At 54.6% G+C, this 16,693-nt stretch overlaps 1 protein-coding gene across 2 annotated transcripts in view; it reads right to left on the bottom strand.

Moving 5' to 3' along the window:
• Positions 1-1,251: 1,251 nt before the first annotated feature.
• SLC25A25 (solute carrier family 25 member 25) overlaps positions 1,252-16,693 on the bottom strand; it is a 33,892-nt gene continuing 18,450 nt past the window's right edge. For both annotated transcript variants that reach the window (XM_042963890.1, XM_007094451.3), the window contains exons 2-10: positions 8,730-8,856; positions 8,551-8,638; positions 7,491-7,602; positions 6,164-6,322; positions 4,498-4,650; positions 4,111-4,218; positions 3,830-3,997; positions 3,170-3,320; positions 1,252-3,066 (exon numbers count right to left, since the gene is read on the bottom strand). In XM_042963890.1, the coding sequence (XP_042819824.1) occupies positions 2,882-3,066; positions 3,170-3,320; positions 3,830-3,997; positions 4,111-4,218; positions 4,498-4,650; positions 6,164-6,322; positions 7,491-7,602; positions 8,551-8,638; positions 8,730-8,856 (1,251 nt within the window). In that variant the 3' untranslated portion in view covers positions 1,252-2,881. The remainder of the gene's footprint in view (positions 3,067-3,169; positions 3,321-3,829; positions 3,998-4,110; positions 4,219-4,497; positions 4,651-6,163; positions 6,323-7,490; positions 7,603-8,550; positions 8,639-8,729; positions 8,857-16,693) is intronic.

Below are 16,693 nucleotides of genomic sequence, written 5' to 3'. Positions count from 1 at the left end.
GGTTTTGTTCTTTAATAAAAATTTTTTAATGTTTAGTTTTGAGAGAGAGACAGAGTGTGAGCAGGGGAGGGGCAGAGAGAGAGACACACAGAATTTGAAGCAGACTCCAGGCTCTGAGCTGTCAGCACAGATCCCCACCCGGGGCTCGAACCCACCAACTGTGAGATCATGACCCGAGCCGAAGTCGGATGCTTAACCGACTGAGCCACCCAGGCGCCCCCACTGTAACCCACTTGATTACATCTGCAAAAGTCCTATTTCCAAATAAAGTGACATCCTGAAGTTCCCAGGGGACATGAATTTGGGGGGGATGCTATTCAACCCAGTACAAGTGGTATATACCAGTTTCAAAAATGGGCACACTTCCGTGCCTCCCTACAGCCTCTGAATGCCACAGCCCCCTGATGGAGTCCCCAAGCTGCTTCATACTGTCCCCTGCCGCCCTGACATACCTGGGGCCATCAGGGACAGAGTGTGGATTGTTATTTAATGAAAATGGTACCAGGCACGGTCTTAAGTGTCGGAGATAATGCTACAAATGCTTTCCGTGCCCCAGAGGGCCTCTCCCTCTCCCGGGGAGACAGGCAGAAAGCAAATCGAGAACATCAGGCAGGGCCCCACAACATCTCTGTGTGCCAGCTGGGTGGGAATGAGCGGTGAGGCTGGGAGGGGCACCCAGGGCAGTGGATGATGGCACTGCAGCACCTGGAGGGGCTTCAGGGGCAGCGAGTGACCAGCTCTGCCCAAGAGACTCAGGAGGCCTGAGGAAGAAACATCAGGCTCGGGGGGCTCTGGTGACCTGTGCAGAGCACCCCCAATCCCATTTTAAAGAGGGAGTGCCTCCGAGAAGCCCGGAGAGGGTAGCTTTCTCGTTTCCTCTGATGAGAAAGGTGGATTCTTTCTCTGATGTGCAGTTGCCCCCCCCCGTCCCCCCCCCCCCCCGAGCCCCTACCAGAAAAAAGTCACATGGCTCCATCATCAGCTTTGAAACAACTTTATTAGAAGGCTGTTTTAAAGGACAACTTCCAATTCTGTCTTAATATGCTTTTTCACAAATTCCAGTTATCCCTAGATTTAGATAAAACAGTAATTTTTGCATTGATCTTTGCATCCTATTTGAATTGTCCTCACCAGGCCATTCTGGTGGAACAGAAGCGCGACCGTGAAGTCGCCAAGTTGACCAGCATTGCTGAGCAGGAGTGGTGGGGGGGAGGGGGGGCCTGGGGGGGAGGGAGCCCACTTCACAGGCGGGGGCGGGGAGCTGGCCGCCCTCTCCTGGAGCCCCCACCCCAAACTCACAGTGATAGGCCCCTCAGCGCCTAGTCAGTCTAAAGGCTGAAACAAGAGATCCTCCCAGCCCAAGAAATGATCTGGACTTCCACGCTCAACGGAGTGGAGATTTCTGCCACTCTTCCTGCCCCCGGTCAGACCCTCAGATCCTAAGGCTCTTCCTGGGTGCAAGCCCTGCTCCAACCTGCCAGGAGCCACCTCCCCATGACCAGGGCCCTCCCGCCCTGACCTTTCTTCTGTCGCCAGTTCCGAGGCATTTCTTTGGACAGACTTGACGACAGTGCGGCCAGCGGCGGGAAAGGTCACTCCCACGGCCCCTCCTTCCTCTCCCCACCCCACCTGGAGGGTGCTGGGAAGGTACAATCAACCATGAACATAAATATGAATACAAAATGAACTTGAAAATGACAGGCTATTAATTAAACAAATCTATAAAAATAGTTAGGACAGAACTCTGTTCAAATAAATATGAAATAAATAGGCTCCAAGCACTGTGACGCCCTGCATCGGTGGAATGTGAGGCTGGTCCCACTTTGCCCCGATGGGGATTGGACACGAATCCCCAGGGGGCGTCAGAAACAGACTTTAATGCAGTCGGCCAGGCTTTCTACCCCCTCTGTCTTCCCTCTGGAAGCACAGAACTTGCACATTTGTCCAGTGTGCCCTTCTGAACAAAACCCTTTTCCCAATGATATATAATTAAGGCCTTTAAAAACCTTTTCCTTCTCTCCCCGGGACGCGCGGACCCCCCGCTCTCACTCCAGAGCAGGGGACGGGGGTTGGCTCTGAGTTGGTGCCAGTCCTGACGGAGTCTGGGGCCAGCTCAGAGCACCAAGACACCCCGGCAGCCGGAGCAGAGGCTTTCTGCGTGGCGGGACCCAGCACGTGCCTTCCGTGAAGCCATGCACCAGGATGCCAGGCGGCCAATGGCGGGGCGTGGCCTCGCCCCCTGCATGCACACGCACACCCAGGTGCCCGTCCGTTGGTGAGCTCAGAAGCCAACAGCAGGGCTCAGAAGAGGGTGCGCACAAAAGCCAGACTCCTCCCTCTTCCCGACACAACCTGGCCAGAGGTGACACTGTGGGCCAGGAAGCCAGGTGTGAGGTCCCCACGGACTGAGGCGAGAGGAGCAAGCAGTAACATGGGGAGTGGGCTGGTAGCCCTCCCCCTACCATATTAACACAGCAGCGAGGAAGGAAGGAAGGCGGGCGCGGGGTAGGCGCCCAGCAGGCCAGGGGGCAAGGCCCGCGGCTGGTGGTCTGGCTGCAAGATGGAAGAACCAAGCCGGTTCCGAGCCCTGCTATCTCGGCAGGCACCGCAGGAAGCGTCCTGTCCCTGTGTGCGTGTGCCTGTGTCCTGCTACCCCCCCGCCGGAGCGGACGCGACAGTCGGCCAGGGTCAGCGGGACACAGCCGGTGAGCCTGCCAGGCCTTCCCCCACTCCCTTGCGGGCGCACCCCAGGCTTTTCACAGCTTGGCTTCAGTCAGCTTAGTGTTGGCACATTCACAGAATGAGATGGCTAAACATCCCGGGGCTGCAGGCCCAGGATCCGTGAGTCTGCCGAGCGAGGCGGGGTCGCACCCCCGTCCCATCACCGCGACTGCACGCCCAGGGTGATCTTCAGGTTCTCGTAAACCACGTAGCTGATGCTCACGGCCGGGATCACCTTCATGAAGTTGGGGGCCAGCCCCCGGTACAGGCCAAAGGCGCCCTCGGTCCGCAGGATCTGTCTGAAGAGGCTGCTCATGGTCACCTCCGGGGCGCCCTCGATGGAGGCTGTAACGAGAGAGGCACCCATCAGAGGCTTGCCAGCTCCTCCCGAGAGCCTGACCTGCCCTGGGAGATGGGCCCCTGGGCACTGGCCCAGGACCAGCATTACCTTGGGCCTGCATCCGGGTCCTGACCAGGGCCAGTGGGTAGCTGGCCAGCTGACCACAGGTGCTGGACATGGTGCCACAGGCCAGGAGCACAAATACGCCAGGGTCGGCGCTGTTTACCGCATAGCGCTGCAGCCAGGCGTTCTTGAGCGTCTGAAAGGGGAAAGGGGAGCAGGGATGAGCCCAAGTGCCTCTGAGCCTCACAGAGACCTTGTGAGGCCACAAGAGACAGGGGCACTGTCTCCAGTTATTGGATCCACACAGGAGGCACTTCCTTGTCACATGGGATCCTCGAGGCTACTGTAACCCGATTCGCTTGGCCTGCCTGCCCTTCGTTTCTGCCCTCACTGGGGGCTCCTGGATAAGACCGGCAGCAGGGATGACGCAGGGGCAGCAGCCCCTTCCCTACACAGAGAGCCTGACGCCTGGGGTCTGAAGTCTTCCGGGGGCACAGTGGACCCCCACAGACTTGTGCTCTGACAATCTGCCCACTGAATCCCTGAGGGCGTAGGACTTGGGGGCTGCAGTGTGACAGGAGACCCTTGCAATGACTTGATGACTCTGGGAGGAGACACTGGTGTTCCTTGTCGCAGTCATCCCCAGTGTCTTTCAGGAAGTGTGACAACAGATGGGGGGGGTCCTGGCTACTAGGGGTTCCTCACCTCGTAGACGGCTAGGTCTATCCCAGCGTAGGGGATGATCCCCAGCATGTTGGGAACATAGCCTTTGTAGAAGGCGGCCATCCCTTCTCTGGCCAGGATCTTCCTGGCACAGTCCAGCATGCCCGAGTACTGGCCTGTCTTGCGCAGGGCCATCCGGGTCTTCAGAACCTGGAGAACCCAAAAGGAGCGACGGGAGGGTAAGCATGGCCCCCTCCTCGCCCTCAACCCCACGCACACTGCTTGTTCTAAGAGGCTCTACCACAGACCAACGTGACCCTCACCTCCATTGGATAGATGCTACTCTGCGCGATGGCCCCAGCCAAGGACCCTGCCACAAGTCTCTCGTGAATCCTCAGAGTCTCCTGGTCACTCCCCACAAGACGCTTGATCTAGAACAGAGAGCAAACGGACTGATACACCCCAGAGATCAGCGTACTGGCTCCTGCCCCACCGTTCCTCCCAGAGCCAGTCAAGTTTAACCAAGACCCGGTGTCCCTGGCACCTGTGACACCGCCCCAAAATAGAAGGAACTGACCCACAGTGGAGCTGGCAGCAGGGTGGGGGCCGGACCCAGCTGCCTGCCCCGCCCTGCTGTCCCCAGTGACTGGCTCCAAGTTCCAGGGCATCAGCAGGGCAGGGACCTCAGCCCAGGGAAGCTGGGTCCTCACCTGTTCATAGGCCATGAATTTGATGGCCGACTCAGGGGCAATTTTGAGGACATTGATGCCGTTGCCCCGCCAGAGGGATTTGGCCCCACCTTCTCGAATCATCTGGGTGAACCCGCCCACGATGCACATGTTGTTGCTTCGGGAAGCGTGAACCTGAGGAGGGAAGGACAAGCGGTCAGAAAGAACCCTGAGGCCAGAGGGCTGCCATTGATGGACAAAGAGGCTCTATCACAGGCCAACACACCGAGGTCAGCGGGCAGCTCTCTGTTTCTCGGTTTTCAGAAGGGTAACGCAACACCGTGACAATCAAACACGGCTACCCCAGCTCCTCACTGTGCACCCACTGTGTGCCAACATTGTGCTAAACACCTTCACAATAACTACCTTAAAACGCCTGGGTGGCTCAGTCGGCTAAGCATCCGACTTCGGCCCAGGTCATGATCTCACGGTTCGTGATTTCAAGCCCCGCGTCAGGCTCTGTGCTGACAGCTTGGAGCCTGGAGCCTGCTTTGGATTCTGTGTCTCCCCCTCTCTCTGCCCCTCCCCAGCTCATGCTTGCACTCTGTCTCTGTCAAAAATAAATAAACTTTAAAAAACAATAAAAAAAAAAAAGTTTCTTAAACTGAGCTTTTTCTTATCGCAAAATTTCAAACACATACAAAAATGCACAGAGATATCATGGGCTTTCGTGAGCCCATAATCAGCTTCAACAAGCATGAAACCACGGCCACTCTACATCTGCGTGCGCTCCCCACCCCCACCTGTTGGATCGCTTTAAGGCGCATCCCAGGCACGATCATTCCACCCACGCACCGCTTTTCATCCCTACCGCGTTCCTGGGAATTCAGTTAAGAAACACAAATCGATGAGGCAATTTGCTGGAGCCCCTTGGTTTTTTTTTTTTACAGAGGACCTGGACGTCCCGGCACTAAAGTGACTTACTTGCCCAAAGTTCCACGGCTGTGAGGATGGGGGACCCCCTAAAGCTCTTCTCCCCACACCATTCCACCTCCCAACTTGGGCACAAGAAGGGAGTTCACATTTAACAAGCTTCAAACCAATACAGGCTCAGGAGGGCAAGGAGTGGGGTGGGGGGCGGGGGAGGAAAGGATGGCACCTTTTCTGAGCCCGGCTCAGAAACACAAGTGTCAGCACACAGCAAGGGGACAAGCAGGTGACTGGCCATATTCAGGTGACACTGAAGTCCAACAGGGCGTCCTCGTGCAGGTCGATTTCACAACCCTGTCCCTGACACGGGCCTAGCTTATCTCTGCCCTGTGGACGTGGAGTCAGGCACCCGGCCAAGGTAAAGGTCTCCGGGCCAGGTGGGGGTCCACTTACTCCGACCCCGTGTGATGTCTATGCAAGATGCACCCAAAGAAACAGGTTCCTGTCACACCCGGTTCTTGGTGGCCTCACTTGCCCCCATCACGGCCCTGTAACGTGACCCCTGGCTTGCTTGACCCAGATAAAATGAGATAAACTATGTGCAAAAGGGCACCTAGATCTGGATCTTATGCTGCCCTGTCTGAGCAGTAATTCCGATCTAATTTAATGGGTTAGAAAACTATAAGCCAAACAGGGTTATACAAAGGAGGGGAAAACCAACCCGCTGAGGAACCAGGGGATAGAACCCAGGCACTCTGAGGCCCGCTTCCCCACATACCTGCATAAGCACCTTGAGTCTGTCCAGGGGTGCCGTGCAAGTTCTGGACACGGCCCCTGCCCCGCCTCCAGCCACGAGGTGTCTCCACCACATCCCCGTCTGCCTCTCCTCCACTGTGAATTCGTCGGGGACCGTCAGATTCTCACCCACATCGAAGATCTGCGAGGAAGACCAACAAAGATAAAATAAGCAGGCTCCTGACTCTCGTGGCCAAGCTGCTGGCAGACAGCTAGGTCCATAACGTTCCACCGTCTAGAAGGGCCGAGCCCGAGGGGCCACACAGATAGTGAGAATGCCAAGGGCCCAGGGTCGGAGACGGGCGTGCCCCTCCCCCTTCACCGTGTGAAGGTGGCACAGCTCCGATCCCTTTCGGAGCCGTGCAGAGGCCCAGGGATAGAATCTGAGAGCGCAGCTGGAAGAAAGCAGTTATAAAACCACTTGGACGGCTTTGCAGATACTGCCCCTGGCTCCTGTAAGAATGGCTTACAGAGGCATTTCAGCTGAGGATCACCAGACTGCCTGTACTGAAAGGGTCAAGTCAGGGGTAAAAATTCTTCTGAAACCCGATGTGTAACCAGATCACGCTGGCAGAACATTGTGCAAGGGCCTCAGCAAATATCAGAGGGGTTGCGATGCCTACGTAATGGCCTCTCTCCTGGGCGGCATCCTGCCGAGTCCGCACCAGCTCTGCTCTGACGCCTGGAGCAGGGCACCTAACTTCCCCCATTGAGAGCCAGGCGCGCCCTGAGGGTGAGGCCCTGACCTGGACACAGTGGGAGACAGATTGGAGGTGAACCCCAAGCGAAGGGGCTTGCAGGCGGGGCACCAACATGGCCACGACCGGGGAGGTGTGGGTCTTTCTGAACAGCGGCGCTGACAGGCGTGAAGGAACACTATGAACAGGACCGTGGGGATGTTTTCTTTTGATAGAGAGAAAGGACACAAAAAGGTGGGGGGGGGGGAGAAACTTAATGGCTCTGTATTTGTTCTCTGTACAGTGTCCCCCGCCGCCCAAGGCACACTCCGGCTTTGGGAGAATAAGCCGGATCGGGGAAGGGGTGTTTGGAGTGGACCCTGAAGAACAGGCGGTGTGTGGGGCAGGAGGGCACCCCTGGCAGAGGGAACCCATGTCTGGGGAACGGCTGCGTTGGCCGGTATGTGGGAACGGAGGGTGCACGTGGAGGACTCTGGGGGGCCGCCGGCGGAGTGAGCAGGAGGCAAGCCAAAAACCCCGCCCTCACCCCCACGCCGGGGTGGGGGCTGACGCCACACGAGGGGACCCTTGAATGGAAGAGGCGGAAAACGCCTCGGGGGACAAGGGACTCACCGTGGAATGCTTCCAGTACAGGATGATCTCGGGGATGTTTTCCACGGGATGCAGAAGGTGGTAGTCTCTCCACTCGTTCCAGTCGATGGTCATCGTGCCGTTTTTATCCATGCTGCAAGACAAACGCACGGTCGGTTTCCCCCGGGAAACGGGCCCGCGTGCCAGCTGCACATCCCCCCTCCAGGCGAGCCAGGGGCAGGCGCGGGGCCACTGACGAACCCACAGGAGGTGCCTCTGCCCCAGTGAAGAGGCGAGGTGGCTCCACACCCCACACTTTGCACAAAAACGGCAATTATCGTGGCCCGCAAGAACCCCGTTCCGATCAGGCACAGAGGTCAAGGAGGGAGGCAGTCACCAGGGTGACACGGATACTTACTAGGTGACAGGGCCCCAGAAGTGGCCCGTTCGTATTCTGACAGACAGACAAAGGAGGATGCAGAGGAGAGAGGAGAAACACAGATAAGTGCTCGGAGCAGATGTTAGTGAAGCAGACACACGCCACGGCACAAACGCCCGGGGAGCGGTACGAGAGGCAGCTGGCCCTGACCAGCCCCTTCCGGCCCCGGGATCTGGAAAAGGCGCAGGCAGGACGGGAAGCCGCTCCTAACGCAAACCTGCATGACTTCCTGGCAGAGTGACTACGCTAACCCCCCAGGACCAGGCTCCCCTGTGAGCTGTCTCGGGGCAGCACGTCTGAGGACGGGAGGGGAGAAAAGTCGGCCTTCTCAGGAAGAAGTCCACCGTAAACAGGCTGCCCGAGCCCCTCACCCGCCAGGCAGTGCTCGCCTTTCACCCACTTGAAACGCCCCCAACTAGTCTTTGGTCTTTACGGGCCACCGGTGAGCGGGCACGCTTCCAAGTGATTTGTGACCCTGGCCTGGAACCCGGGGAGCAGCGGCTCTCAGGGAGAGGCTACCTGGGGCTCGCGTCAAACCACCAGAAGCCAAAGTTCAGAGAAACAGGGTCAGTACAGTGAAGGGCACCACAGAGTTGGCCGGAGAACGCCTTTCTTTTGTCACACGCTTGTTAAACCCAACGCGGAGGCTGACAAAGCGCTCACCTCTTGAGAATTTTTTCTGCCTGCTGTTCGGAGATCTTGACTCCCAGGTCCCGCAGGGACTGCATGATCTCCTGAGCGTCGATTCGTCCTGCAACAACAACAAAGGCTTCAGCCGGGGGCCCGGCCCCGCGAGAGGCCTGAGACCCGGGGCCGCCACTGGCTCTGGAGGCAACGCTCACCATCATTCTTCTTGTCCAAACTCTTGAACACCAGCCTCAGCTTCTTCTCATGATCTTGCAGATAATGGACAAATTCTTCAAAGTCGAGTTGCCCGTCGAGGTCTTTATCTCCAGCTTGCACGATTTTCTACAAAACAAGAGGAAGGTTTGGTCCATTAGCTCGCGCACTAGCTCTCCCTAGTCCCTCACGGTGCCCCGTCCCCAGGAAACAACCGTGCCAGCCCACGAACAGAACAGAGGTGGCCCCAAGGACCTGAGATGCTTCCCTCGCTCTACTCCCAGAGCCACCATTCAGACTCCTGGGGGCTGGCCAGAATCCAAGCAAGAGCGCATCCTGCTTCCCTCACAAGCAAAGAGGGAAAAGTACACCCAGGAGAAGCCCTTCCGCAAGAGGCTAACAGTGGCGGGCTTGGCACTTTCTCATCCCGAGTGTCCTGAAGACTAACTTGTACCCCAGGGTCAGCTGCGTGGCTCCCCGGCAGCACTGTCCCTGGCACCAGGCCTCAGCCTGCATGCTCTCTGCCCAAATGTGGGGACGGCCCTGGGCGCTCCAGATTCCCCCAGCAATGCTGTAGCCTGCTCTTTATCCCTACAGGTGGCACTGGCCCAAGAACAAATGGGTGACCAGGGTAAAGGTATGGGGCAGAGCTGGTCCCTGCCAATGCCTGCTTGCCGGAAACACTGCCAGAGAACCCTGGTAAGAGCCAAGGGGGGACTATTCTGGGGCTTGGGCTTAATGGCACCGCCGGCCTCTGATCCCAGATGACATAACTGACCTCAGCTCCCTCAACCAGGTACCAAAAGGCAGGCCAGCTCTTCTTAGTAGTTTACTGACCCAACAAGGCTTGAAGAGACCCCGTTCCTTAACAGCACTCTGTGCCTGCCCTTAGAGGTGAGCCTTGCTCAGCAGCTGCCGTTGGTTTTGGATGCCCAGCACCTGGAAATTCTCCCCAGACGAGTGAGCACTTGGCCTGTGCCACAGGGCCTGCTAAATGCTTTACTTCTAGTAACCTGCTGAACCCTCTCAAGCAGCTCTAGGAGGCAGGTACTGTCATTTCCCCCATTTTACAAAAAAAGGAAACAGAAGCTCAGGGAGGTTAAGTAATTTATCCAAGGTCACACAGTTAGGGAAGTGGTGGGCGGGATTCAAGCTGGGCCTGCTGGACTCCAGAGCCACCTCCCTAGAGATCCTGCTGCCGCCCTAAAAGTTAATCTCAAGAAGGTGGGGGACACACATGAGTCACTGCAACTCAGCAACACCCCAAAATCTAGACCGAGAATCCCCTAAGGAAAATGGTTATAGTCTTCCTGTGTTGCCCAATTCTCTCAGTGAGAAACACACTCACCATTCACAAACCAATATGGCTTTAAAAGTCTCTGAGCCAACGGGTTAGGAAATGGATGGACCATTGGGCGAGCTGGTGCCCTCCAACGATTACGATCAGGGTTACTCTCCGAACTAGCTGATGGCTCTTTGCGACCGCTCAGCCACTCAGGGTGCTAGGAGGAGGCCTGGACAGATACCATGTCACCTAACATGATCCAAAGAACAACTCTGGGGGTGTGGCTGGAATGTGAGACAGATGCTGGTACATATTTTATCTGTTATCTGGAGTTAACTTCCTGCGGACATTTGCGCTCTCAGCCAAGAATGGTACGAACTACATATAGGGTTATCAGTCTAGATTTATGACAAATGGAAATAGACTCTAGGAGGCTTTGGCGTCTGGGCTGTTCTGCCACCAACGCAATCCATGTGCCTTGGTGTGGGGGGTGCCTTGTGATACAGAAAACCCAAGGTTGTGTTCATGGCAGCTGATTTCAAGATATCTTCAAATCATTGGTTCTACCTCAGAACTACTGGGCCTACTTTCTGGCTCCTTCCTAGGATATGCTAATCACCACCCCTGGCACAGCATCCGACCTCCACTGCCATCAGGAGCACTGAAGGGACAGCATGAGATCTAACAGAGAAGGCAGGGTGCCCCTTCAGGAGGCAAGCAACCCCCACAGGCCGCGTAGCCATCTCCCCGTCTTTAAAATGTAACGATTTCTGCTGCCTCCCTGCTCCCAAGGGAAGTCTCCCCCTTCCCAGGGCACAGCACCCCCGGCTCCGACCTCTGTAACTCGACTTCCAACTCCTGGGCCTCCAACAGGAGCTTCTCTGCCTATCCGTCCCTCCCTTCCCCCAGCTCGGAGAAACAGCCCCACAGCATGTGGGCTGTGCCCCCATCCCCGCCCGCCCTGTACTTCTCCGGAACTACCCACCCCCCACCCCCACCACCGGCAAGAGAATTCCTTTCCGTCTCCCACAAGTATCTTCCCGGTAATTCCGGCCTTCCTTGGAAGTCACATGCAAGCCTGTCATTCCCGTGACGTGACCTAGCCCTTTCCCGGCTGCAGCCGCAAGAACTTGCACATTTCACACATTCTTTCCCCCACGGCGGCGGGGAGACCCGGCAGTTAGCGCACGCGCACCGTCCACCACCACTCGCATTCATTCACTCCGCCGGCCCCAAGGCCGCACAGACCTGCTTCCACTGGCGGTAGGTGGAGAACTCCTGGGAGGGATAAAGACGCTGAGTTTGAAGATGGACTTCAGCTCGGCGGGAAGCCCCTTGGACTCGAAGTACTGGAATTCGGTCTGGGTCTCCCCGATGAGCGGCACGTAGAGGCACAGGCAGAGCATGCTGACGGGGAGCCGGGCGCGCCGCCGCCTGCGAGCCAGGGAATGCTTGGCGGCCGGGCACACACGCACCAGATCTGCCGGGGCGCAGCTGTCATTGGCTGCTCAGGCCCTGCCCTTTTACTTAATTGAGAAAAGCCTGCCCACAGGAAGCCCTGCCCACAGCCAATGAGCACCGGCCCCCGCGAGGAGGAGGCGGCGATTGCTCAAGCGGAGGCGTGTAAAGATCAGGACTGACGTCACCTGCGCCCCGACTTAACTCTTCGCCAGCGGGCCGCGAGAGCCGTCGGTCGGGGCGAACCTTCACCCTGCGCTGCCAAGCCCGCCAGATGAACAAACAGCCTTCAGCATGTTTTTCCACAAGGTCCCCAAACGCGTCACACAATACAATGGTTTTCTCCCCTTTAGTAAATCATTCCCGACAGAAAAAGAAGCGGCTGTACAGACTGGGTCGATGCTAACTGGAAATGGGCCTGGTTCAGCTGTGAGGATAGCAGTTGGCAGGAGCCGCCCGAGAGCCGGGTGCGCAGCCATCCTGGAAGCGGCCCCATCGCGGGCTCACTCATCCGCAAGGGGGCTGCCCCCGGGCAGGCTGTGCCCTGGACTCAGACTGCCTTAGTCGCGCCACCTTCCAGCTGGCTCCAGTGACCTTTTCCAGGCCACTCTGCAATGGGAGCACCTCAGAACCAACCCATTCCCCTGCAGGCTTCCTCCTGGGGGTCCTACAAGCACCGGGGAGCTGACATGATGGGGGCAGAGGGGATCCCCGCTAAATAAAGATCGTTGTGCTGAGGGACTTCCCAGGAGCATCAACCTGGGGTCAGCCAGCCCCTCACTGAAGACTCCAGATGGCCTTCAGGGCCCCCACCCTCAGAATACTTCAAAGTTCGGTATAGTCCTAGCTTTCTGGCCTAGGTCTGTCCTATTCAAGAGGGAAGTTTTAATTTTTAAATTAATTAAAATGAAATTAAAAAAAACTCAGTTCCTCAGCTGTGTGACCACATTTCAAGTACTCCACAGCCACGTGGACTCACTGAGCATTTCCATCCCACAGAAAGTTCTGTCGGGCACACAGCTCCAGAAGATCCCTTTTAGGTGAGGATAAGGGGAAAATCTCAGGTCCTGGAAAGTCAGGTTTGGGTCATCAGTTAAGGGCGATCCATCCTCTCGAGGCCGGCCTACCACCTCCACATCATCCCCTTCCCCAAGGAGAAGTGTCAGAGACTCGTGCTGCGTGCGGAGGCAGACCACATCACAGAGATGTTCCTTCCATAGTGCGCCATTTCCTAATATAGACTAAATCTCACTACCAGGATGGATAAAAATGGATGGTTATTATTTGGAAATCACAAAAGTAAAAGGAATTTTATTCACTCACTAAAAAGCTTTTTGTTAAGAACTAGAAAAAAGAATTTTAAGATAAGATGGGGTGCCTGGCTGGCTCAGTCAGAAGAGCATGTGACTCTTGGTCCCAGGGTCATGAGTTTGAGCCCCACGATGGGTGTAGAGATTAAATAAATAAGGCTTAAGAAAAAATCAGATGTTAATGCTTACATATAGCATTATGAAACATTTTAATAACTTATATGACATCTCAGCCCCTCTAAAAGAGACCTGATGATGAGTCTGTAATGACAGGTCTTGGACTACACTGGAGAGGATCTGATGAGGAATCCAGAGGCAGCTTGGATTATCCAGAAGATTTCTGTTCAGCCTCCACCTAAATCCATGGCACTCAGCTACCTCTAGAATTGCGCCAGCTAGAATTTCTGGTTTGGGCTATTTTCACATACAACTTATCTCTGCTACTGGGGTCCCTGAAGGCAGACTACTGTTTTGAACCTTTGTACCTCGACTTGGTCACGGAGGGTGCTGATATAAATAGCATGATCACTCGTGATGAAGACCTCAAGTGTGTTTTTCTGAGTGTCTGCAAACATAGTCGTTGGGGTATTTCATCCACCTCAACAAGGTCGTGTATTATTATTTTTATTTTAAAGGAGGCTCACACTTATAGGGGTGCCTGGCTGGCTCAGTTAGTAGGGCATGTGACTCTTGATCTCAGGGTTGTGGGTTTGAGTGCCGTGTTGGGTATAGAGATTAAAAACAAAAACTAAAAAAATAATAATAAAGGAGATTCACATTTATAAATACAGGAGCTAAATTTTGAAATGCTGATCTTCCTTTGTTAAATTATTCATGTTCGCTCTGAAATAAAAATAAGTTACAGACATATGTTGAAATATCTCATTTCTTAATGACTGCAGTCATTCCAATATGGCTTTTTTTTTTTTTTTTTTTTTTTTTTTTTGAGAGGGCACACGAGCAGGGGAGAGGGGCAGGAGAGAGAAAGAATCTTAAGCAGGTTCTATGCTCAGCACAGACCCCGACAAAGGGCTCAACCCTATGACCCCGGGGATCATGAGCTGAGCCAAAATCAAGAGGTGGACGCTCAACCAACGGAGCCACCCAGGCGCCTCTAATATGGCAAATATTTTGGTTGAAAAAATAAGTTGTTCAACTTGGGAGATGTTCATTTTCTAACAAGTAAATATAACTGTACTACGGAATTTTTCTTTGTGTACTATCGAGTTTCATCATGTATTTACAGAACATGAGAAAATGTTCAAAAACAATACCAAATAAAAGGAAACCCATATTCTATATTTTAGGGAAAAACTGATTAAAGCATTACCAGATAACAGCAACTGTTTTCTAGGGAAAAAACAACAACAGGATGAAATCTCCTTGGTTATAACAGAGCTTGTTATTCCACAGCCCAATGGTATCATGGGGTCAAGAAATGTTCTCTGAAAAGCTCTGCATGTGCTTATCAAAATGTTATTTTCCAATGCTAACGTTAATTCTATTCCAACGCTGATTTTAAAAAAGGGTTCCAACGTATTTTTATTGTGCAACTGTGAAGGAGTCCAACAGAATGTTTTCATTAGACAAACCGGAATTGGGTGTTTGCTTACTTATTTAAACCAGCCCTCCTCTTGAGTCCCACAGGTCAGGCAGAATTCCACTGTCGCACAGAAACTGGAAATCCCACCCAAGTGAGCCAATCTCGAAGCACCTGGGATGCAAGGTAAGTGCTCTACCCCTGGGGTTACAGACGGCGGGGCCCAGAGGGGCTCTGGGGTCACCCCCTTAATCTCTGAGATGAGCAAACGGACCTGGAGAGGCGCCCTGGTTCGCCCGGGGCCCAGAGCCTGTTGGCGGTAGGGCTGGGCCTCACCCAGGACCCAGCTCTTGTTACATCCACGGAAAACAGCGCCCAAACCTGACGCCGCCAGGAAGAGATTTTAGAACTCAGTTTCCAAAGAAAGCCTGTACGCCTGACATGGAGAATTACAGTACGCAATGCTTCATGCTGGAAGGTGGCAGGTGTGTGGGAAAGGTGTGTGACCTGAGCGAGTTCAGGCTTAGGCTTAGCTTTAAAAAAAAAAAAAAAAAAGAAAAGAAAAGAAAAAAAAGCAAACCCAAAACCGATCTGTGTGAAAGCTTCTGAACGCATACCGGGGAAATACAAATACGGAAGACTGAAGCAGGGCTCGTGTTCCGATCCTCCTGAGTCACACCGGCTCACAGCGTCACGTGCCATCCCTCTCCCCGTCCTGCCATCTACCATTCTTTGCTCTTTGGACTTATTTGAGTTTTGTGGCCCAGATCTACTTTTGCGGGCCTCTTCTGATGTCCGTTCCTGTAACAAGTGGCATGCAAAGCCAATGACAGCAACTCTGGATCCCTTAGGATCTAGCAGTCTCAGGTTCCATTTCATCTGTAAAGCAGAAGTTCCTCTCCCCAGAATCCTGTTCTCCTGGAGTCTGCCAACGCCACTAGAGGCTGTCTGTCCCTGTTCTACTGCTCTGGTTCATGCCCCCAGAACAGGTGCTTCCTGTAAGCGCTGAATACCATGAGTAGGAGAAGAGCAGGGCAGGTAGAGTGCCTCTGGGAGTGGAGCATTAGGTCATAAAGTATCTCTCCCTCTTCTGCAATGACTCAGACCTGGCCAAAAATATTAATGTGCAAAGGAGCCCCGCCAGCATCCAGCCTGCTCTAGCCCCACCCACCCGTAAGGTTCTCGAACCTCATTTGCTGCTGTGGCTGGGAGTGTCATTTGATGATCAGGTTGCCATGACAGCCCAGCGTAGCTGGGTTTCCAATGAAACCTGCCTGCACTTGGCAATTAGACACACAATGGGCAAAATTCCCTGAGCTTCGGAGGAGCCGGCCCCTCAGGATCTGCGAGCTTGAATGGCCCTGAGGGCGCCTCTCTCACGCCACACTAAATGGCTTTCTTCTCCAACTGCAGATTAACTGTTAAGACAAAGATAAAGGGGCAAACTGGAACAGCTCCTAGAAGAAAAGCCTGCAGGAACCTGACTCCCTAGCAGACGGGGGGAAGTGACAGCACAACAAAGTAGTGGGAACTGAGAAGCTGGGGAAGTGAGAAGCTGAGGTCCCATCGGCCAAGCATCGCGAACCCCAAACCCCACCTTCAGGAGTCGCTGCACTGGCCAAGGACACACGCTGCAGAAACGCTATTCTGTCCGTTTATCTGCAGAAATACTCCTGCTATTCCCAGTTCTCAGTTTACCTGCTTTTCAAGAGTCCACACTGCCCAGATGTGCTTGCTATCTTGCTTCACACCAAACCGGCTGCTCTGTCTCCCCCCTGGGGCTGCCCCCACCCCCAGGCAGCTGATCTGTCTCCCTCTTGGAGAAAGGGAAAGGTGTGGGTCTCTGGCTGGGCCCCGTGACCCCACCCCCTGGCCCCACTGGCAGGCCAGGAACCAAGCTGTTCAGAACAGAAAGTCCTGACACGAGGCCACCCAGGGGCAGGGCTGGCAATAGGTGCCAGGATGAGTTTGGGAAATGGAGCAGTTAATTATTAAAGTCCAAAGTAGGTGAATTTAAAAGGGAGCCAGCCAGTCTCTTAATCCCTTGGCCATCAGGCAAGCAGGTCTGTAGATTTAAAAAAAAAAAAAAAAAAAAAAAAAAAAGGTTTGGGGCGCCTGGGTGGCTCAGCCGGTTGAGCGTCTGACTTCAGCTGAGGGCATGATCTCACAGCTCCTGAGTTCGAGCCCCGCAGGGGGCTCTGTGCTGACAGCTCGGAGCCTGGAGTCTGCTTCGGATTCTGTGTCTCCCTCTCTCTCTGCCCCTAACCCACTCGCATTCTGTCTCTGTCTCTCTCAAAAACAAATAAACGTTAAAAAAACAAAAAAGGTTCTCACAAAGGAGAGCGCCACCGCCATTTCTGAGCTCGTCCAGGA

Source organism: Panthera tigris, chromosome D4 (genome assembly GCF_018350195.1).
Source record: "Panthera tigris isolate Pti1 chromosome D4, P.tigris_Pti1_mat1.1, whole genome shotgun sequence".
Taxonomy (NCBI): Eukaryota; Metazoa; Chordata; class Mammalia; order Carnivora; family Felidae; genus Panthera; species Panthera tigris.
Note: the sequence above shows the minus strand (reverse complement) of the source record. Positions and strands in the feature narration are given on the sequence as shown.